The following is a 21,208-nucleotide window of genomic DNA, read 5'->3' as shown; positions in this document are numbered from 1 at the left end:
TGATGATAGCAAGCCACATCGTATCCTTCATTGTTTCCTGCCCCGTCAAATGGAGTGCCTGGGTGCTGCCATCGCCAGGAGAAATCTCGTCATTGCGTTGCGAGACCACTCGGCGTCAACATGACTCTTCATTCGTCGGTCATGGCGCACGGAGCAGATCAAAAGGGTCCAGCTGGCGCTTATAAAAACGTCTGTTGCTGGAAAAATCCTCCGACTGGCGCTCAGTCCTCAAGAAGCTCACATGCTCAATCGTTGACGCAGTCGAGACAGGATCTGATCCAGTCGTTCGACTTTGCCGGGTGCAGCTCAGCCGGACGGAGCATGTTGGACCTGCGGCTATCGAGAGCCACGAAATGCGGGGCTGAGTTTGGGATTGGAAGACGGCAAGGGTGCGGCGAATCGGACTGTGGCGGGCTCTGGAGAGACGACGAGAGTGGTAAGTCGAAAGGTGATGAGTTGGAAGAGCTTGGTTTGGTTGTTCCGTTGTCCAGCTGTTCAATCGGCCCGAGCGGCGCGCGCCGACGCCCTACCGCCTACCGGGCTCATCCCGTTCGCGTCCCTCCACGTTGACTGAGATCTTGTTGACCCACGGTGGAGACACTGCCAACCTAATTCACACCTTTCACCGCCGTTCAAGCTCCACCGGCCACACCTCCGACGCGCTGCTGACGACTGTCCTTTTGCTTAGTCTCCTCTGTGCCCGCGAGAAACCATGACAAGCCGGCAATGGCGTCCGGAACAATCGCCATGGCTGCCCCGAACCAGCAGCCGATTACCCCAAACCTCTTCCACCGCATGAGACATGACAAGTCCATTCTTGCCCTGGCCGTCTCCTCGCAGTACATCTTTGCCGGTACCGAAGGCGGTGAGATCCTAGTCTATGGGCTCGAGACGTACGAGCGCGTTGCTCTAATCAGTGGCCACCGCGGAAGCGTCCTTGGTCTATACCTCTCCCAGGACCAACAACTCCTGTTTTCTAGCGCCGGTGACCGGATTGTCAATGCGGGTGCCCCATGCCACCTCCTCAGTGACTCACTGCTGACTGAGATCCAGGTCTGGAATGCGCGCACCTTTGCCCGTGTTTACTCCATCTACTCGACCTACGACATTGGTGACGTCTTTTGCGTGTCTTATTCGGCTGCCCACGAGACAATCTACCTTGGCGCCCAAAATACCAGCATCCAGTGGTACAATCTCAAGGAAAGGGACACTCGCCCGCAGCCGCACCCAACTGCGCACCCCACGTTCCGCAAAGACCGTTTCTTTGATTCTCTAGGTCCTGGAGGTGTACAGACTCACAAGCCAGATTATTCAGAAGAACCTCGTGATGCAAAAGGAGGCCAGGTTTTAGAGCTGGACAAAAAATACATTCACCAATTCGCGCACTTTGGCTATGTATACTGCATGCTGCTGGCCAGCGGCTCGGTAGCAGGGATTGCTGAAGACGAGGTTTTGATATCCGGAGGTGGCGATGGAATCATCAAAATCTGGGGATTCGACCATGACGATGGTGGTAGAATCCGGGAGCTTCACCAGCTAGAAGACGGTCGGGATGAAGGAAACCCGGTTCAGGCCATGGTCTTGGATGGGACTTTTCTCTACAGTGGACGGCCAGAAGGCGAAATCAACGTATGGGACCTCGAGACTAAGCAACTTGTTAGGAGTGTCAAGACTCAGGTTGGCGACGTCCTGTCGATTGTCCTTGGTGGTGGATTCCTGTTCGCTGCTGGTGATCGAGGATATGTGCAAAAGCTCAACCGCCAATATGAGACTGTCACCAAGTTTCAGGCTCACGAGGGTCTTGTGCTTGCGTCCGCCTTTACCACATCCGATGGCAGGCCAATTTACGTGACTGGTGGTAACGACGCCACCACGGCTGTTTGGGATGTTCGAGATTGCCATGTCACTCCCGCAAGGCCGACTGCCACGAGCAATGGTAGGTCGAATCAACCTGACATGAATGCCCGCTGACCATTGACAGAGCGACTCTTTGAATCTCTCAAGCGATTCGTTTCGTACCGCACCATTTCCTCCAACCCGCGATACAAGGCCGACTGCCGACGAGGCGCATCCTATCTTCGCTCTGTCTTTAAAAACTTCGGCGCGCATACAGAGATGCTCAAGACTGAGGATCCCTTCAACCCCGTCATCTTTGCCAAATTCAGAGGCAACCCAAAGACGTCTAGTCAAAGGAAAAAGATTCTGTTCTACGGACATTACGACGTCATTGCTGCTGAGAATGAGAATGGAAAGTGGATAACCGATCCATTTTCCATGGAGGGCATTGATGGATATCTCTACGGCCGTGGTACCTCGGACAATAAAGGTCCCATCATGGCCGCCATCTTTGCCGTTGCCGAACTGCTCGAGGAGCATGCCTTGGACTCGGACATCATCTTTCTCATCGAGGGAGAAGAAGAGTCGGGCTCGCGTGGCTTTGCCGAAGCAGTACGCGAAAACAAGAAGCTCATCGGAGACGTGGACTGGATCCTTTTGGCCAACAGCTACTGGCTCGACGATCACGTCCCCTGTCTAACCTATGGCCTTCGTGGAGTGACTCATGCCACCATTCAAGTCGAGAGCCCGCACCCGGACCTGCATAGCGGTGTTGATGGGAGCTCTTTGCTCGACGAATCTTTAAAGGACCTTGTCATGTTGCTCGCCAAACTCAGTGGGCCACACGGAAAAATCCAGATTCCCGGCTTCTATGACCCAGTACCTCCAATCTGCGATGAGGAGAGGGCGCTCTACACTGAAATAACACAATCCCTCATCGCGCGCAACCCCGATCTTGGAGACGCAGACGCTCTGGCAGAATCGCTCATTAAGCGGTGGCGCGAAGCGTCTCTGACGATCCACCGATTCCATACATCGGGACCCAAAAACTCAACCATCATCCCACGGCTGGCGCAAGCGCCCATCTCGCTGCGTCTGGTGCCCAACCAAGAAGCAACTCAAGTCGCCAAAGCACTGACGGACTTTTTGCATGCGGCGTTTGACGAAATTGGATCGAAAAACACCCTCACCGTCACCATCGACCACATGGCGGAGCCGTGGCTCGGCGACTTTCGTAATCAGATCTACCAGACGCTCGAGGACGCCATCATCGACGTGTGGCATCCTGTCGAGGAGCGGCGGCGCAGCAGTGTCAACCTAAGCACGGCGGCCAACGCGGCCGCTGCCGCGCGCGCCAGTGTCAATTCCAACAACAGCACTGCGTCTACGTGTGCCGTGATTAACAACAACAGTGACGGCACCGGCGGCGCCGGCAGCGCTCCCGGCTACTTTGACGCCTCGGCGAACTCACACTCAACGCCGCGCTCCCCTCCCAACCCCAATCCCAACTCCAACCCCACAACCACCACCACCACAACAACATCCTCAACCCTCGCAACCGGCAGCGTAACGCCACCAGCCGAAAAAAGCAGCGCAGACCCCACGGCATCGACGCAAAAGCCCGCCCGTCGTCCGCTGTACATCCGCGAGGGCGGCTCCATCCCGTCGATCCGTCTACTGGAGAAGGAATTCAACGCGCCGGCGGCCCATCTGCCGTGCGGGCAGGCGAGCGATAGCGCGCATTTGGATAATGAGCGCTTGCGGCTGGTCAATTTGTATAAGAGTAAGAGTATCTTTAGGCGTGTTTTTGAGGAGTTGCCTAGGAAGTAAGTAGGTGGGGCGAGGGGCCTGGGGAGGGGGGAGTGTGGGGAGTTTGGGAGGATACATAGGGGAAGGGAGTTGGGGGTGGGATGGGGATGGGGAAAAGCGATAGCGGTGGTGTCTTTGTGACGTGTTTCCCGGTTTTTCCACTTGTCTGTCCGGGTCTGCTTGTTTGTCTGTCTGTCTGTTCTGCAGTGAGTGGACACGACGCGGTACGACACGACAAGAGTTGTGTATTTCTATCTATACCTACTTACCTATCAGGCGTGCATGCATACATGCGTCTTCTGTAGCGCGAACCAGCGAACTAGCGCACTGAAAGCGACGTCGAATAAAAGTCCAACCATCAAGGCATGTCGACTTAGGGTCAACAGGGCGCGCATGGCCCTGGTTGACAAGTGATTGACTTCAACACCAAGCCCCAGCGTAGCGCGACAGGTGCTCTGAATGAGTCAAAAAAGATCGAGAAAAGTATTTGTTCTGACCTCTGTCTGCCTCGCCACTGGCCTGAGGATTCCACACACTCTTCTAATGGCTTGACGTTGCGGAGTCGAGTGTGATGGAGACTACCGACCCAAAGTAGCCAAGCAGCCTGCCGCCCATCACCACCGAGGCTGGCAGACGTGAAAGCTCACCATTGATCTTGAACTCAAGAACTTCAGATATTGCGTCACTGAAGGGGTCTATTTGAGGGCAGGAGGTCCATTGAAGACGCAGAGGTTGGGACGCTGAGGTGATCCACCTGTGCTACTACTTATGAAATAGTTTTTCCTCCCATGCCTGCTCCGTAACGGAGATTCATTCTGCCAATTGGAATTATTTACTGAAGATTTCGGTCGACCCAGACGTCGAAGCCATCACCACCTTCACGATCATCGCAACGATCAGTGTTGTGCAGCCACAGCAAGCCGCCTGGCCTTGACCTTGACTTGCGCCGATCTTTTCCAGGCTATGGCCACCTGCGTCATTGTCTGGATCCAGGCTTTCGGACAAAATATACGAAGACATGGAATTGTTTTTACACTAGTTGGTGGAGTGTACCAGACAAGGAGCATTCAAGCGCACGTCGGTGGTTCTACACGGCTCTGTTTTTCCCACTTCGTCGTGTGCCTACCTCCTACTCGCCATAGTGGGCGCACAATAAAAATCTCTCTTTGCACCGCCGTCTCTCCTCAACCCAACACTCTTCCTCCCTACACCACCGCCATGTCCGCCGTCTCATCTTCTCCCGACACCATGGCCAACGTCACGTCCGCCTTGTCTCCCGTCGCCGACATGACCGTCTCTGTCCGCGCCTCGCCCAACGATCCAACTCTGCCAACGATGCCGCCTGAGATGCGCAACAGGATTTGGAGTTTCGTTCAGGAAGGAGAATATCATCTGGAAGATCGCATCGTCATGGGCTGCCGCCGGATTTCGCCTCGCGAGGAAACAAAGCTTGCCGAATTCAAGGCTTCGTTCTTGCGTTCCAACCTCCGCATGACTCCGGGAGTGCGCGACGAGTACGTCAGCTTGCTATGGGGCAGCTTCAAGGTCATCCGCTTTTGCAGCTGCAGCACCCTGGGCATGCACACCGGCGACGTTTCATTCCTCCACTTTCCCCAACATCCGGGCATGTTGTCAATTGAATACTTCATTCATCCCCGCACTTTGATCAGGCCTGCCTCCGCTCTGGATGCCATCGAGGCATTCGTGCAGTCTCTTGCGCAAATGCTTTTCAAGGGCATCATCAACCTAAAGGGTGTCCACCACGAAGTGCGTCTTGTTCAATTCGGTCTCCGTCTCTTGCATGAGCAACTCCGGAAGGGCATGGGCATCAACTTGGCGCTCAAGACTCTGGAATGTGATCCCGAGTGGGAACAGCTCTCGCGCCTGGCGTGGTACCGATACCAATGCAGGCTTCACAACGAAACCGCGGTTGGCATCCGTCTCTTCGCTTCGGCCAGGGATGCAGCGTCGGCAGGAGGCATGTCTTTGTTTGAGGCCCATCAAGTCGGCAGAGCTGCCGAGGAAGCGTACCGCAGGGCTCATGGAAAGATCTTGGTTGAAGATCACGGCAGACCTGACGGGGTCATGGTTGAGAGCAACTCCTTCCACGTCAGCTGGGACTTGTCGGACAAGAAGGCAGAGGGCACTTGAGAGAACCACCGCATCACACAGTCGATACCGCGACCGGCCTGACGACATACAAAACGCGACACGATGACTTACAAGCCTCAACGCCATCACCGACATACTTGAGTCTTGGAGGAAAATCTTGGTTTTGGTGTTGTGGCAGCAGGGTTTCGGCATCAAAGAGCTGAGAAAAGGGTTTTTATCAGTATTGTCTTCTTGGGATACCCGTGACGGCAAGGTCTTTGAGGTGATGGATTTGGGCGTTCTTTTCTGCAGGGTTCTGGTTTTCAAACATTCTCCTCTCTATGTCCTTCTTTCGTTGCTCGTTGACCGGAGTGCTCACCTGCAGACTGACTTACCTTTGACAGTAGCATTTTTTTTTTTTTTTTTTGGCCTCTTTATAGGTGGCTGCCGCGGGACGATGAGAACAACTTGGACGACCTTTCCAGCCCTCTTAGGCCAAAAAGTATATGCGGAGAAAGTCTTCGAGGCCCAAGCAAGTCTGAGTCTCCAAAAGCAAAGAGGAGTAGGAGCAGGCACAGGGAGCACCCATACCCAGGGAAGAATACATTGAAAACCCCAACCCACAAAGACGGTGGTCGCGTAGATACAACCTGGCTTGAAGAGTCTCAACCCGCAGTTCTTCAATACCTCGAGCACGATGACATTCAGTACAGTTCAGCCTACTTTCCGTTTCGAGGTCACCAACTTGACGCTTCTGTATCCTCATCAGCAAATGTTTCGAAGCTCGAACGCCTCTCAAGACGCCGACGAAGGTCACCTACAAGCTTCAGTCTTGCCCATGTAGTCCTCGGATTTTCTCCTTGTCCTTGCGTAAAAACGGGCATGACTCCTCGGGTATGGTAACACATGAAGCCCAAGAGACGAGAGAACTCAGATGAAGAGATGTAAGAGGCCGACGCAGTCGAGAGACTTGAGAGACCCACGACGAATCGCTGCTTGCCTGCAACTCCTGTCGACCAGTCTTACTTCTCTCCTGCTCCCTCCGCCGGAACGCTCAAATCCTGCGTCTTTTCTTGTCTTTGTCCCTCGACAATTCTCTGTAGCCTCTGGTTTGCTACACTTTGAGCCTTGCGGACCTGATTGGCCCTCTCTTCGTCGCCTACCCTGATCAATCTTATCTCGCCCGATGCAGCGCGTCGCATAATAATGCATCGAGACGATTGGTAGCCTCATCACGTGATGGTCTGCATCTGCGAGTGACCGACAAGTCTTGTCTTCTTGCATAGGTCTCGATTCTAGTTCATCAAAATCGGCGGCACAAGCGGAGCAGGTGACAAGGCAGGGATATGCTGCTAGCCAAGGACGCAGCGATAACTGGCCTTGTTGGATGGGCGCCTGGGTGAGAGGACGGCTACTCGAGGGTCAAGACAAACATGGCGATGGTGCAGTTTGTCAGATGAATCCGTCAGCTGTACGCAGCCGCAAGTGAGGTAGTGGGCAGACATCGGATGAGAGCCGAGTCGTGAGTTGTTGCGGATGGTGGGGTAGCCAAAGGAATCGCTCGCCCTGGGCGTACGAGCGGGCCAGGCAGCGTAACCAATCCCCACGTTTCGCGATTTTTTTGCGGACTCTCCTCTATCTTCTTCCGTCACCATGGTTTCTGCCACCAAGCCGACGACCGTCCTGACCCAAACTCTCGTCTCACCCTCCCCCGGCCGTTGGTCTTGAGCGCCCACCACCCTGGCTGCCTTCGCGTCCCCACCTCACCTTTGTCCTGGTCGCCTACTGCCCGCCGGCGCTTCTACTCAACGCTGGCTGACCAGCTTCCGCTTCTGATTCCACTCCCGCCCAGACACCTCTCTCGGCTCGAGCTCGAGTCCAACAATTCTGCATCCGCCGCACAAATGGTGCGCAATCTGGTCGTCTTGGGCGGCAGCAGCCACCCGCAGCTGACCGAAACCATCTGCAACCACCTGGGCATACCTCCCTCCAAGATCCTCTTGAGCAAATTTGCCGTTGGCGAGACTCGCGTCGAGATCCAAGAGTCTGTCCGTGGCAAGGATGTCTTTCTCATACAATCCGGCGGCGGCAAGGTCAACGACCACTTGATGGAGGTATGATCAAGGCCGCGCACGTGGGGAAATGCTGGACCGCTGACGCTGCGTCGCAGCTGCTCATCACCATCTCTGCCTGCAAGACTGCGTCGGCGCGGAGAGTCACCGCAGTCTTACCTCTCTTCCCATACTCTCGCCAGAGCGACATTCCGTACGAGAAGCGTGGTGCCCCGCTGTCCAAGGGCCCGGGTTTTTCAAACACGCAGGGCTACAGCTTCGACAGCGTCCCTGCCACTCCGGCGCCCGGCAGACCCGAGAGCGTGGGCTTGCCGAACGGCCAGGATGGCCTCAACAAGCAGTTGTCGCGACTCCAGTTCGATGAGAAGCGCAATGGCGCGGGTCCCGAGTCGGCCCAGACAAAGGACGGAAGTAAGCGTGCAACCGAGACTTCGAGGTAGAATCCATCTGACCAGCAGACTACTTTGCGCGCGAGCGCGGCACGTCGAACGCCTCTGTCAACGGCTCCAATGGGGTCAATGGCACCATGGCGATGCCTCCCAAGTTCGAGCCGCAGCGTGGGTATAAGCAGTGGGTTGCGCAGGCTGGTACTCTGGGTAAGTCACAGCGAGCCTCGGGAAACTATCGACATGCTGATCCCATCAGTTGCGGATCTCTTGACCTGCGCCGGCGCAGACCATGTTATCACTATGGACTTGCACGACCCTCAATACCAGGGATTTTTCGACATTCCCGTTGACAACCTCTACGGCCGTCACCTACTCCGCAAGTACATTCAATATCACATTCCAAACTACAAGGAGGCGGTGATTGTCAGTCCCGACGCGGGTGGTGCGAAGCGTGCTACTGCCATTGCGGACGCTCTGAGCATGCCCTTTGCTCTGATCCACAAGGAGAGGCGCCCCACACAAATTACCGACCGTCAGAATGCGACCATGATGTTGGTCGGTGACGTCGCTGAGAGGACGGCCATTCTTGTGGATGACTTGGCCGACACCTCAAACACGATCACGAGAGCTGCAAAGCTTCTTAAGAAGGAGGGTGCCACGCAGGTCATGGCCCTAGTTACGCACGGTATCCTCAGCGGTGACGCCATTGACCGGATTAACGCCAGCGCGCTTGATAAGGTGAGAATTTCGAAGAATCAGATGGTACAGCTGCTAACCTTGATAGGTGGTTGTCACTAACAGCGTTGACCAGACGGAGCATCTGGAACGATGCACCAAGTTGGAGGTTCTTGAAGTTGGCAAGTGAGTATACCTGACTGAATTGAATGAACAGAGGCTAACTTGCTGCAGTGTCTTCGCCGAGGTCGGTAGTTCGTTGGGTTGGGGGTCATATTCGCTAACTTCTCTCAGGCCATTCGCCGCGTGCACCACGGCGAGAGCATCAGCGTCCTATTCAACTACGACTGAACGACGCACAACTACGGAAAGAAGGTCGAACCGACCAAGACGAGGTTTCTCTGTAAAATCTTTGTTTTGCATGACTAGAGGCGTTTCGGGTGGGGACGGCCAATCAACCCAGAGGCTTTTGAACACATTCAAATGGTGGCGGCAAGCACTGTTTGACACAAGATACACCAAAAACTCGTCGATACCAGCAAGCATCTAGCTTCTGCGGCGAGGAATTCGAGAAACACGAAGCCGTTTTAGGTAAAAGAACGGCCACTGCTCCACAGGCACTTTTCTCTTTGGTTCTTCTCTCACAGGACGAGACTAGTGAGGTAAGGAAAGTGAATTTCTTTCTAGATCTATCATTATATTTCCGTTTGCGCTGTGCAGTGAAGACGTCCAGTGATGCTTGTCCTCATCGACAGCGTCTACAAATTTGCAAATGGATCCTGGCAGCATTCTGCCATCGCTCGAAGCTGAAAGCACATGTCGAAGATGTTCCAGCCCGCAACGCATGAGGACATGTCGAAGCATTTCTGTTTCACGGTCCCTCAGCGGCTAGTGGATCCCCCTGCTTTGTTTGCTGACGGGATGCGCTTGACAAGACGCGCTACTTTAGTTCCCGCACATTCCTCATCGCTGGCGCGGGAGTTGCGGGATAATGACAAGGCTATCCTTGCTGTTGGTTTGAAAAGACGACGTCTTTCTCTCCTATGCATTTTTCAATTTTTTCTTTCCTATCCCGCTTCGCCTCGAGCCACGGCCGGACTTGGACAGTCATTCCATTGGACGTCCGATTGCTGAAGTGGCAGTCAGAGGAGTGCAGCGCGGAAAGATCAATATCTGCGTCCCCAATTGCTAGCTCGATCGCACTCCGCGCAGGCAGCAGATGCCACGTTACTGCAACGTCTAACATACTTTCCGCGGCTCCCGTGCACAAAATTTTGTGCAATTCTTCTCGCTGGTACTCTGCATTTGCAAGACGTCATGTCGTTCCAGGATCTATGAATGTCGTTGCTGGGGAGGGTCGCCGGCATGTCTGCTCGTCTGGCATGTGGAATGACGAATAGGCAACGAATGCGCTCGTGATGGCAGCGAGCAGCCTGGGAATAGTTGTGCTCCTGTTGGTACTTGTAGTTTCTGTGCATTGGTTTCACTGGATCAGCCTGACGGGTGAATTGTGCATGCGTGTTTCATCGCTGCTGCTGATGGGCTATACAGGCACAATACACCAGCATGGAATGTCTGCGGAAAGAATTGCTCTGGTATTTGTTTTATGTAGGTCGTGCTAGTTTCTAAGGTATGATGCTGCTGGTATTTGTTGCGACGAAGTAGATGAGCAGAGTCTGCAAGATTCGGCATGCTGTAGTCCTCCTTTGCGTCTCTACAGAATTGACCAATTCTTTGCGCCGCCATGCTCGACATCAACTTTTATAGCCAAGTCTGGTGTTGTTCTTTGTGACGCAATGCGGGGATGCCGAGAGCCGGATCCAAGTCATTCAGCTGGGGCACCGGGAGATACGGCTCGCCAATAGAGCACGGCCAAGTGTGTCATCCCAGTCGTGCAGTCTGGGGTGATATTTGCAGCAGCCGGGCCTCAATTTGTCGAATCCGTAGAGCTGCAGCCGACGGCGGATGTCCTCGCTGACCATTTGTCGCCCTCTCGCTGTGCCTGAGCCTTCTTCGACACTCTTTCGGCGCTAGTCCCGATCCGGGTTAAGCGAGGTGTTGGCGTGCGGGCCACCCTTGTCGCCGGGATTTTACCAACCGACCCGCCGCGACACTTTTCGACCGACACGCTCCTCGCGCCATCGCATTCCCTTTTCATCACCCCCCACCCTTCCATCGCGATTTCCATCCACTACGACTCCAAGTCGCGACCCCTCCCTCCATTTTGCCTGCACCTTTTACACCTCTATCCAAGATGGCGCCTCGCAAGACGCAGCCAATCTCCCCGCCGACCGGTTTCAGCCCGCCCAAGACCCGTCTGCGTTCGCGTCGCACCGCCCAAGACAGCTCGTCGCAAGAAGCCGAATCGCAACCCCCGATGCCCGCCGCTCCTGCTACGCGCAAGCGCGCAACGACGACCAAGCCCAAAGCCGAACCCAAGTCCAAGGTCGCTTCCAAAACCACGTCCAAGGCGGCCTCGAATTCCTCCGGCAGGGTCACCAAGCCGCGCGGCAAGGCTGCCACCAAGAACAAGAAGACGGCTGTGGTTGAAGACGACCACGACGATGCCAACGAACCCGCCCAGGACCACGACGATGCTCCCGCCGACACGCCCGTAAAGCTCGCCCCGAAAACCCCCTCCAAAACCCCCGCCAAGACGCCTGGCACGAAGAAGGCCACCAAGAATTTCAACCCCGAGCAGCTCATGGTCCGCCGCACCCGCCGCAGTGTCGCCACAGGTTGGAAGTCGCCCTTATCGCAAGAGGCGCAAAACATCATGGGCATCGTGCCTCATCGTCAGGCTGAACAAGAGAGCACCCCGTTGTCCATCGTCAAAGACGACCATGAAGAAGAGAAGAAGGAGGAGGAATGGTTCCCGCCGGCGCCCGCAACTCCCTACAAGTCGGCGCAGAAATCAGCGGCAAAGAGTGAGCACGACATTTCTTCTGCTGTTTTTCCAGCTTCATCGCCTTTCCAGACGCCCGCCATCACCACTTTCGTTGGCGTTTCTTCTCCTTTTTGTCCACCAACAGTCTCTCAGATCGCGGGACTGTCGCCTGAGACCCCAGCTCCAGCCCCAGCCCCCGCCACTGAGGAGATGGAGTTGGAGCCCTCTTCTGTTGTTGTCGCCTTGGCCGGTGGGGAGCAGTACCTGCCAAGTTCTCCTCCTCCCCCTGCTTTTCCGTCCCCCGCCCCCCAGGCCGTGGCGGAGTGCGCGGTGTCCCCCCGTGCTGATTCTCCAATGGAGGATCAGCCCTCTCTCCTGCATGCGGAGCCCCAGTCTGGGACTCCGTATTCCCCGTCGTATTGCTGTTCACCGGCGGCTCCCCTGCCCTCGTCGCCACCTTGCTTCTCCTCCTCCTCCTCCTCCTCTGACGAGGAGATGGAACCGAAAGTCGTCCCCTTGGATGATGGGGAGGTGATGCAGGTGGCGCGGGAGCTGGAGGGCCTGCGGGAGAGAGGGGCGTCCACGGACGCCATGGTGCGGCACGCGTACCGCCTGGGCGTCAACACGCTGGCGAGCGTCGTTGTGGCGCTCACAATTTACAGGGCTAACGTGGAGGACGCAGCAGGAGCCACCGTCGCCGCCATCGCCGCCCACGCCGCCGCCCTCGCCGCCCCCGCTGCCGCCGAGTCGCAGCCTGTCGCCGCCGCCGCCGACGACGCCGAAGACGAAGAGGTGCTCCAGGAGCACGACGACGACGAGGCCACGACCGGTGGCAGCGAGGCCGACGATGGCCAAGATGTGGAGATGGAGGAGGAGGAGCAGGAGGAGGCCGACGCGGGCGTAGCGGGCCCCGAGACGCCAGACCAAGAGCCTGCCCAGACCACCCCTTCGTCCTCGTACTACCTGGGCGGTCTGTTTTCCAAGGGCATCAGCACGGGTAAACACCTCCTCAACTACATCAACCCGTGGGCGTCCAAGCCTCAATCCCCCCAGTCGCCTTCCCCCACCCCCATCCGCTCGTTGAACAGGAAGGGCCCCATCTCCCCTCGCATCAAGAACGCCGACAAGAGAGCCAGGATGGCCGCGGAGCAGAGGGCCAAGATTGAGGAGGCGCGCCGCGAGCAAGAAGCGCGTCATGCAGAGGTTCAAAAGGTCGCCGAGCAGGCTGCCGCACAGGTCGCTGCACACCAGCCGGGCCAAAAGCGCAAGCGCGTCATCGGCTACAGGATTCCTGCCCACCGTCCCGGCGAGCGTGGCTACGGAATGATTCCTGAAGTATGGGCCCTCGAAGACGATCAGCTGATCGATGAATATCCTCGTTACGCCGACGACGACGATTGCAAGACGCCCTCTCCAGAGCCTACGCCTGCTACCAAGCGCACCAAGGTCGACGGCAACGAGGCGTCCTCTCCAGAGCCTACGCCTGCCAACAAGCGCACCAACGTCGACGGTCAGGAGGCGCCCACTCCAGAGCTCACGCCTGCCACGAAGCGCGCCAACGTCGACGATGACGACGCGCCCTCTCCAGACCTTACCCCTGCCACCAAGCGCACCAAGTTTTGGAATGGCCTTGAGCAAGAGGAAGACCCTCGCTTGAAGGAACCCATTACATTGACGAACGGACACAACTCAGCTGCCGAGAAGACCGCAGAGTTTGAGGGTCACGAGGAAACCTTGCAGCGCCCCAGAAACGCGCTTCGTCGTGCCATCAGGAAGGAAACGGGCAAGGATCTTGCGGACAAGCATCACGAAACCAAGATCAGGCACCACGAGAATTCGTTCAGCCGCACACCCCTCCGCGATAACCAGTCTGTTGTCAACAGGCGCCCTTCGAACGAGGCCCAGCCTGCTCCCTCCACCTCTTACACTGGCTCCATCTTCGCCGTTCCCGGCGACAGCGGTTACTCGAGCAATGTTTTCAAGTCTTCGGACATGCAGGCTGAAGCGGAGAAGCGCGAGGAGTTTACACGAAGCCAGATGAACGCTTTCTACAAGTCGAAGATGCCTCTCGATACCATGAAGGACCATGCGGCGAGACTTTGGAAGATTCCAGACGATGAACTGACGCCTGAAGAAAAGGAGTTTCTCGATAGGGCTGAGAGGGTCACGGGTCACATCAGGGGCACCGGCAGCTTTACTTGCCCCGAGGGCGAAAGTGACACAGAGAGCGAATCCGGAACTACTGAAGCGACGGAAACTGACGACGACGAGCTCGTTGCTTCATCGGGAGTCAAGCAGGCATCTGACTTGACGCCTTCGACTACGACTGCCCCCACGAGCACCGCGTCTGCTCCAGAGGTCACCACGTCTTCTCCTGCAACCACTATTTCTGCTCCCGCCGTCACTGCGTCTGCTCCTGCAGCTACCACGTCCGCATCTAGCGTCAAGCAGCCGAAGAGTATTCTCAAGAAGCCAGCTGAGAAGCCGGCTGAGGGCATAGTTCCGCCACCCACTCCCAAGCCCGCCAACGCTCAGCTGCCTTCTACCACCGAAGGCACTCAGGCTGCTCCCAAGCCAGCCAGCGTCGAGGTTCCGACCGAGGGCACTCAGGCTGTTTCCAAGTCCGCCAATGCCCAGCTGCCTACCACTACCGAGGGCACTCAGGCTGCTCCCAAGCCAGCCATCCTCGAGACTTCGACCGAGGAGCAGCCCGCTCCCACTTCCGACAAGCCGGCCAATCCCCTCATTCACGACGCGTATCTTGACCGTCCCCGCGCTGGTGCCGATGCGAAGGAGTCCATTGCTCGTGCTCGCAGGAATGCGGAGAAGCACAGGCCCACGAAGCCCTCGAACCTTTCGTACGTTCAGCGCGTTGCTTCGTCTCCGATCCATCCCACCGGCGAGGCTGTCACCAACCCCATGTCGGAGTCCCTCATCACGCAGGGCATGGGCTCGCCCGCTGTGAACAACCAGGCTGCTGCCACCTTGACGCCTTTTGGCAACAACAGCAACTCCGCGCAGGATTTGCTCCCTTGGGAGACGCCCAGCAAGGCCAAATCGACTGAGCCTGCCGTCTCCAGCCTCGCTGGCAACGATACCGAAGCCGTCAATGCCTTCAAGGCCGCCTTCGATTCAGACATTGCAAAGACCAACCAGAACTACACTCCTGGTCACAAGAGGAAGAGGTCTACCGAAGAAGTTTTCGACGGCGGCTGGGGTTCGGTCAAGAAGGCGAAGACAGCGACCATGGAGTCGATTCCTGAACAGGTACCCAATGCCCTGTGCGATTTCCTTATTTCATACAAGAACAGACTCACCGCATCTATTTCTTCAGACTTGAGTTTCCCCATTTCTTCTAAGCGCCAGGCCCTTTGGGATAGTCGTTTTGCGGCTTTCCTGGAGGCCTGTGGGCAAGCATCGACTTGATCCCACGCCTTTTTTTTTTTTTCCCCGTTCGTTGATGCTCCCGCCTTTCCATTACAGCATCGGGCGGCGTTTCATTGCTCAAAAATCTCAAGGTCTGCGTAAAAATACCCTTTTTGTACGATAGTTTTCCCTCTTTTTTCTTTGAGGCACACAGCACGGAGTTGGTGGTCGGCTTTTGCCGGGTTACGGTTCACACGAGAATAGGGTCATGAGTCGTCTGTTTTGCACACATCATCATCGGTGGCTGGCTTTGGCACTTTTGCGACTGCTTTTTTCCCTTTTTTGCTTTTCGACTGCACATTTTGTTGCTCACAGCTCGGGCTTTGTGGCTGGCCTTTGGAGTCTGTGTCTCGCTGGTTGATTTCGGAATTGGTAAGTCTGATGGCAAATCACTAGAGGATGAAGCTAATCGATTCGACAGTCTGCAAGCTTCTTGTTGGCCGACTACCTACCTACGCCCTGGTCTTGGTTTCTGAAAGACGGGTCAGGCCTTTTCTTGCGACTTTATGCACATTCCGCTCGTTCGTCTTGCTACCCGTAGGTCTCAAGCTTTTGTGGACTCGTACAATGCTAACACTGCAAACAGTCCTCTCGGTGCTGCTCGTCGACGTCCATGTCCTGGTTTCTCAAGGACTGGACCGCGGTTTTCTCTGGGCACCCCTCTTCCCGGTTGGTCATGTCCTACTTGTTCGGTCCCTCCCTCCTTGATTTCGTTGCAGTTTGTTGCGTTTTATTCCCCCTTTATTTTTTCTCCGACGCTTCACTCTCGAGGTTCCCTGGGAATCGATGGTTGCGCTGGCATTCGGCGGCTTGCCGCTGACTTGACCTGATCTGCCTCGTGCACTGGGGAACCAGTTTTTTGGGTTCGATGATAACCATCGCTTTGATGTGGTAAGGCTTGCTTCGGCGCCTCGAGCTAAAGGCCCATGGTTTAGTTCCCAATTGACTGGACCTTGTTTCTGTCACATCTCCTGCGCTGTTTCTTGACACTTTTTAGAGTGGCCATGCTGGATCGGTCCGTAAGACGCTGAGGCGCAGGATTGGATCGCTGGTGCTCGGAGTGGACGGTCACGCGCGCGGAAGGCATCATGAAAACTGTTTTGAGCATCTGCATCGCGAACCGTAAGCCGCTGCGGCGCTGGTTCGGCAGTTGCTCTAAATTGATGGGATTGATGGCCGGCGCCAACTTCATGAAAGCTCCATTGCGTACGTGCACGGCCATAAGTCGCTTTTGCGCTGGTTTCAGCTGTTGCCGGGGCGGGATTGCGGTTGGTTTGAGATTGTGTTCGGGACGGGCATCGTTGTGCGGCTGATGGGAAAGGCACGGGGGAGGTGAACAAGACGGACTCAGTGACTTCAATGGGGGATAGGGCTGGGCTTGTCCGGTATCATGGCCATTTCATCCGGACCATCATCAAAACATCGCGTACCGCACAATCATCGACGCAGCAGCAGCAGCAGCAGCAGTCAGCAAGCGAGCATCATCATCATCATCACACCAGCTGCCCCAGACGCACCACGACCTTCCTCATCTTCTACGACTACAAGTTTTTCGCTAATGGTGCTGGGCCCACCTTTTCGGTCGCTAAAATCCACAGGCGTGTGGTCTAGAAACACTCTCGAGCGAGCAACAACATTCTCCTCCTCAATGCTCCGACCGAACGACAAACAAACACTATGTACATCATCAAGCGACCGAGCGTGCTAGCAAGCCACGACAAGCATCTCTCCTGGTCACCTCTTACGACCCTTTGGAGCACGTCGACTTGCACTTAATACCGCTTCTGAAAACACACTCGACGGCTTTGTACAGTCAACATCTTACTGTCGAACACACAAACACACAATCAGCCAGCAGTCGAATTTTGCTACACGCACACAAAACCGGCCAACCAGCCAGTCGCCACCGATGACGAACATGGACAACCTTTGGGTTATTGCACCTCTGTTTTTTGTTGATTCTCTGCTTTTTACTGCACTCTTCACTTCTCCACTCTTGCTGTATCACCAGCGAGTCGGGCTTTTACGCCATTGATCGAGCACGGGATGAACGGGGATGATTTTCAGGGGACGATGGATTGACAGAGTTGATGGAGATGATCAGGGGACGACGAGACGGAGACAGACAAGAGCCATTTGGGCTTCTTCAAAATCGGTACATGTGTCGAGATGGGAAGCATGTATGGGGGCAACAACAGGCTCGATTTTGGTTTTTGCTTTTTTTTCTTCTCTTCTCTTCGTTCGGATTCGGGTGCGGCTGCACTACACACAACACACACAACACACATACCCACGACGTCAGGTACCGGACTGATGAGACCACTACCGCCGATGGGGGGTCGGGGGGATTGGATTTTGGATGCTTCGGATGGATTGTCGTGGTCGTGTTTGTTTCTTCGTTGTTGCAGCTCGCTGGTTCACCGACAGATATCTTGATTCCACCCAACCGCTCAAGCGGCAATAGGGACACTGGATCAAGTCGAGTATAGATGTGGCCTATGGATAGATGGCCAATAAAAAAGTTTACGAACATTTGATGTGCTTTGAGTGTGCACATTGTGATTGTTGAGGAGGAGAGGAGCTGATGAGTAGTAATGAGCGGGAAGGGAAAGTCGTGAGATGATGCGGGTGAGGAGGAGGGTTTGGGACTGTTGAATTGCTTTTCTGATGCCTCATTTCGTGGGAGAAAGGTAGCGGAGATGTTTTTTTCGATAACTACGTACACATGGAAATGCAGCACATGTTCAGCATTTATACCTACCAAAGCAGACACCGGCAGACATTCAAGAGACGACGCAACATCCCTGCCCGCGTCCAGCCCGAGAGTCGTCCCTATGGCATTGGTCCGTGCAGCCGCACACCTCCATAATCCATCCATCATCCACTTATCACGTCGCTGGTCCGCACACCCGCCAAACCACCATGGTCGCAGCAACAGAAGACGCAGAGGTGCCGACGGTGACGGTGCTCGTCCTCGGCGAACCGCGCGTCGGTAAGTCGACTTTTCTGTCGTACGTTTTGTCTTCCCGCCTGCCTGTCCCTTCTTTCTCTGCTCTGTTGCTGTTTGGGATGTGGGACAGGAGATATGGGACAGGGGATGTGTGTATGTGGCATGTGGCAGAGCGCTGACGCGATAGTATCGTTATAGACGATTGATGCAAGGCGCACACGTCGCGCCTCTATCACAACCAAAACGACCGCACGATTCTACCTCCGCTTCCCTATCCAGCCTCAACTCAAGCAACGCAACGCTCATCCCCTCTTCTCCTTCCTCCTCCTCCTCCTCCTCCTCCTCCTCCTCCTTCTCCTCCTCCTCCTCCTCCTCCTCCTCCTTCTCCTCCTCCCCCCTCCCCCTCCCCCTCCTCCCCCCCTCAGCACAACCCCACCTCGTCTCCCTCCGCCTACACAACAAACCCTACGCCCTCCTCCTCTACGACACCGCCTCCCCAACCCCCTTCACAGCGCTATCCCCCGACCTCATCATCCTGGCTTTCGACGTCTCGCGCCGCGCCACGCTGACCGCGCTGCGCGACCGCTGGCTGCCGCTCGTGGATGTGGCGTTTAATGCGGATGAGAGGGTGGGCGTTATGGTGCTGGGGTTGTGTCGGGATCGGCGGGATAAGCTGCGGTATCGTGATGAGGATGCTGTTGGAGGCGGTGATGTTGAAGGGCGGGGAGACGGTGGGCTTGGGAATGGGGTTGAAGGGGCGGGAGGTGGAGGCGGCATCGTGACGCCGCACGAGGCGCTGGCCGTCGCGCAGGCCATGCGGTGTGATCGGTACGCCGAGTGCTCGGCGCTGACGGGCGAGCTGTGCGGCCTTGTTGTTGAGGATGTGGCGAAGATGGCGGCGGCTGCGGCGGATGCGAATGCGAACGCGGATGGAGAGGGTGGCGGGAGGATGCAGGGGGGCTGCGGTGTCATGTAGAGGTCTTCGCAGCAAAAGGTGGTCGAGTGGAAGAAGAGCGTGGTGAGTCAGTTGGCATCGCCTTTTCACTCAAGTCGAGGAAAAAAGTGAGAGAAGCAAGCAGCAAGGCCACATCTCGCAGCCGGTACTGATTGACTCGAAGCAGGCGTCCGCCGTAGAAGACTCAAGCCGTCCAAGGCTTCACCGCATCACGTGGAGTGGTCGTCGTTTGGGACCGAGGACCCTTGAAACAGCAACCATCCGAAACTTCGCCCGCTGTTGCGCCTGCCAGCCCTCAGGTCTCTGGCGGGGTCGCGGTGGCATGTCCAGCACGTGCCGTGGTCGTCGTTTGGGCTTGAGGACCCTTGATGCGGCGAGCAGTCGAGGTTGGTCGAAACTTCGCCGCAACCTCGCGTATCTCTTACCCTGGCCTGCGAGCGCGTGCGCTTGCTTGCTTGCTTGCTGCATACCTGCCCGCCCCGGCATCTACTCCGACATTATCTTGGTCAACTCACGGGCTCAAGCATCATTTTACTCGCTGTCGATGCCTTGCTGTGCGAAGTTTCTTCTTCTTCTTTGGTCAGTTCAGTCACTTGTCATCTACTGCAGTTTCCCGTTCATGAATCTCGTATGAGTCGAATCGGTTGATTTCAGCATTCAGCCTTTGCTTTGATTTTCCTCTTTTCCTGTCCCGTGAGTCGGTCATCTAGTCTGTTCACAGAAAAAGAAAGAAGAAGAGTGAAAGGAAGCTCAAAAGGTCCATCTCGTACCACGCACGCACGCACGCACATCTCAAGCAGACGCCCGCCTTGCCTCGTCTTTCTTTTCCATCGCAACAACCATGACCATCACTCCTCCGTACTCGACCGCAGAGAAGCCAACCGCAATCATCCTCGTCTCTCCTCGCTCGACACTCAAATCGCTCGGTTCGCTTTCATCCTCCTGACGCTGCGCTCCAGACGCTCTAGCGGACTGGCGATGCGGCTCCGGCTCCGGCTCCTCTGCCTCTGCCTCTGCGTCTCTTTCTCCTCATCCTTGTTCCGTCCCGTTGGCGTTGGCGTTGGCGACGTCGGCTGCTGCTGCTGCTCTTCCTCTCGCTCTCCCTTTTCCTCTCCCTCTCCCTCATCATCCTCACACATCATCATACTACCACCGCCAACCTCCTCCCTCTTCCTCTCCTTCCCCTTCCCCTTCTTCCTCCTCTGCCTCCTCTCCCTCTCTAACTCATCCTCCTCATCCATCACCGCATTCGCGTACGCCCGTCTTGCCGCGTCGTATGCCGCGCGCGCCTCGCCGTACGCTGCTTTGACGGCGCCGTCTTCGGGCGCGGCGACGCGTGCTTGGCGCGCGGCTTCGTAGGCGGCGGCGGCGTGGGTGCGGTGGGTGAAAAGTGTTTGGAGGGTGTGTGTTGTTGTTTTGTGTGAGGGGTAAGGGGATGCGTTTGTGTTTGCGTCGTTGGCGGGAGATGGTGGGTTGCTGGTTGTGTGGTTGGCGGCGGTGGTGGTATTCGACGAGGAGGAGGACGGCGGATGCTCAGGTGCGGCGGCGGCGGCGAAACCGCGATTTTTGTCTTCAACCTCGTCCTGGCTTTCGTCCTTGCGCTCCTTTTCTCCCTCCTCCTCCTCCTCCTCCTCGTCCTCCTCGTCCTCGTCCTCCTTCCCCCTTTCCATTACCCCACCGCCAAAGCTCCCCATGACCCCCAATTTCAACCCACGTCCGCGTCCCCTCAACACCTCGACGAGCTGCTCCCGCGTCAGCAACCGGCGCTGCGCTCCCTTATCGCCATTCTCATCATCCTGCAGCTGCGGCGACGGCTCGGTAAAAGCTTTCTGCTTGGCCAGCGGGTTGGGTGGGCGGGGCGGCGGCGTTTGTGGTGGTGCAAGGAGGTGGAAGACGTGGTCCGATGTTGGAGAAGACTGTGGCGACGGCGACGGCGAAGGTGACGTACGCCCGCCCGGTGGTATGCGGCGCAGCTTGGTCGAGTAGTGATAGCTGTCTGGCGAAGAAGAAGACGACGACGACAACGAGGTGGTGGCTGGGCTGGACATGGACATGGAGCGCTCGCCAAGGTGTTTTTTGATGGGCGTGTTGGAGCTTGTTGATGCGTGCTTGACCATG

The 21,208-nt window shown here is 56.3% G+C and overlaps 7 protein-coding genes across 7 annotated transcripts; 4 read left to right on the top strand and 3 right to left on the bottom strand.

The window, feature by feature from the left end:
• The first annotated feature begins 442 nt into the window (after positions 1-442).
• Positions 443-3,682, top strand: IWZ02DRAFT_445900 (uncharacterized protein). The gene is made up of 3 exons (XM_066767198.1): positions 443-1,002; positions 1,054-1,936; positions 1,982-3,682. Exons 1-3 carry the CDS (start codon positions 727-729, stop codon positions 3,664-3,666), a joined length of 2,844 nt encoding a protein of 947 aa, XP_066624304.1. The 5' UTR covers positions 443-726; the 3' UTR covers positions 3,667-3,682.
• A 3,958-nt stretch (positions 3,683-7,640) lies between these two features.
• On the top strand, positions 7,641-9,223 carry IWZ02DRAFT_374316 (phosphoribosyltransferase-like protein; the record flags this gene model as incomplete). The annotated part of the gene is made up of 7 exons (XM_066764752.1): positions 7,641-7,850; positions 7,907-8,225; positions 8,264-8,404; positions 8,454-8,935; positions 8,982-9,058; positions 9,107-9,119; positions 9,167-9,223. 7 exons carry the CDS (start codon positions 7,641-7,643, stop codon positions 9,221-9,223), a joined length of 1,299 nt encoding a protein of 432 aa, XP_066624303.1.
• Positions 9,224-11,014: 1,791 nt separating this feature from the next.
• On the bottom strand, positions 11,015-11,950 carry IWZ02DRAFT_445891 (uncharacterized protein). Its single transcript, XM_066767197.1, has one exon. It carries the CDS (start codon positions 11,654-11,656, stop codon positions 11,030-11,032), a length of 627 nt encoding a protein of 208 aa, XP_066624302.1. The 5' UTR covers positions 11,657-11,950; the 3' UTR covers positions 11,015-11,029.
• A 554-nt stretch (positions 11,951-12,504) lies between these two features.
• On the top strand, positions 12,505-16,353 carry IWZ02DRAFT_198848 (uncharacterized protein). The gene is made up of 4 exons (XM_066762535.1): positions 12,505-15,026; positions 15,607-15,722; positions 15,772-15,854; positions 16,121-16,353. The coding sequence occupies exons 1-4, from the start codon at positions 12,624-12,626 to the stop codon at positions 16,129-16,131; spliced, it is 2,613 nt and encodes an 870-aa protein (XP_066624301.1). The 5' UTR covers positions 12,505-12,623; the 3' UTR covers positions 16,132-16,353.
• A 759-nt stretch (positions 16,354-17,112) lies between these two features.
• Positions 17,113-18,203, bottom strand: IWZ02DRAFT_198839 (uncharacterized protein). Its single transcript, XM_066762534.1, has one exon. The coding sequence runs from the start codon at positions 18,064-18,066 to the stop codon at positions 17,332-17,334; it is 735 nt and encodes a 244-aa protein (XP_066624300.1). The 5' UTR covers positions 18,067-18,203; the 3' UTR covers positions 17,113-17,331.
• On the top strand, positions 18,108-19,259 carry IWZ02DRAFT_515501 (uncharacterized protein; the record flags this gene model as incomplete). Its single annotated transcript, XM_066770651.1, has 3 exons — positions 18,108-18,177; positions 18,266-18,284; positions 18,334-19,259. 3 exons carry the CDS (start codon positions 18,108-18,110, stop codon positions 19,109-19,111), a joined length of 867 nt encoding a protein of 288 aa, XP_066624299.1. The 3' UTR covers positions 19,112-19,259.
• Positions 19,260-20,004: 745 nt separating this feature from the next.
• IWZ02DRAFT_488752 (uncharacterized protein) lies at positions 20,005-21,207 on the bottom strand (the record flags this gene model as incomplete). Its single annotated transcript, XM_066769499.1, has 1 exon — positions 20,005-21,207. The coding sequence occupies one exon, from the start codon at positions 21,205-21,207 to the stop codon at positions 20,005-20,007; it is 1,203 nt and encodes a 400-aa protein (XP_066624298.1).
• Position 21,208: the final 1 nt, after the last annotated feature.

Source organism: Phyllosticta citriasiana (assembly GCF_038021145.1).
Source record: "Phyllosticta citriasiana strain CBS 120426 chromosome Unknown IWZ02scaffold_4, whole genome shotgun sequence".
Taxonomy (NCBI): Eukaryota; Fungi; Ascomycota; class Dothideomycetes; order Botryosphaeriales; family Phyllostictaceae; genus Phyllosticta; species Phyllosticta citriasiana.
This window is presented reverse-complemented; position numbering and strand designations above follow the sequence as displayed.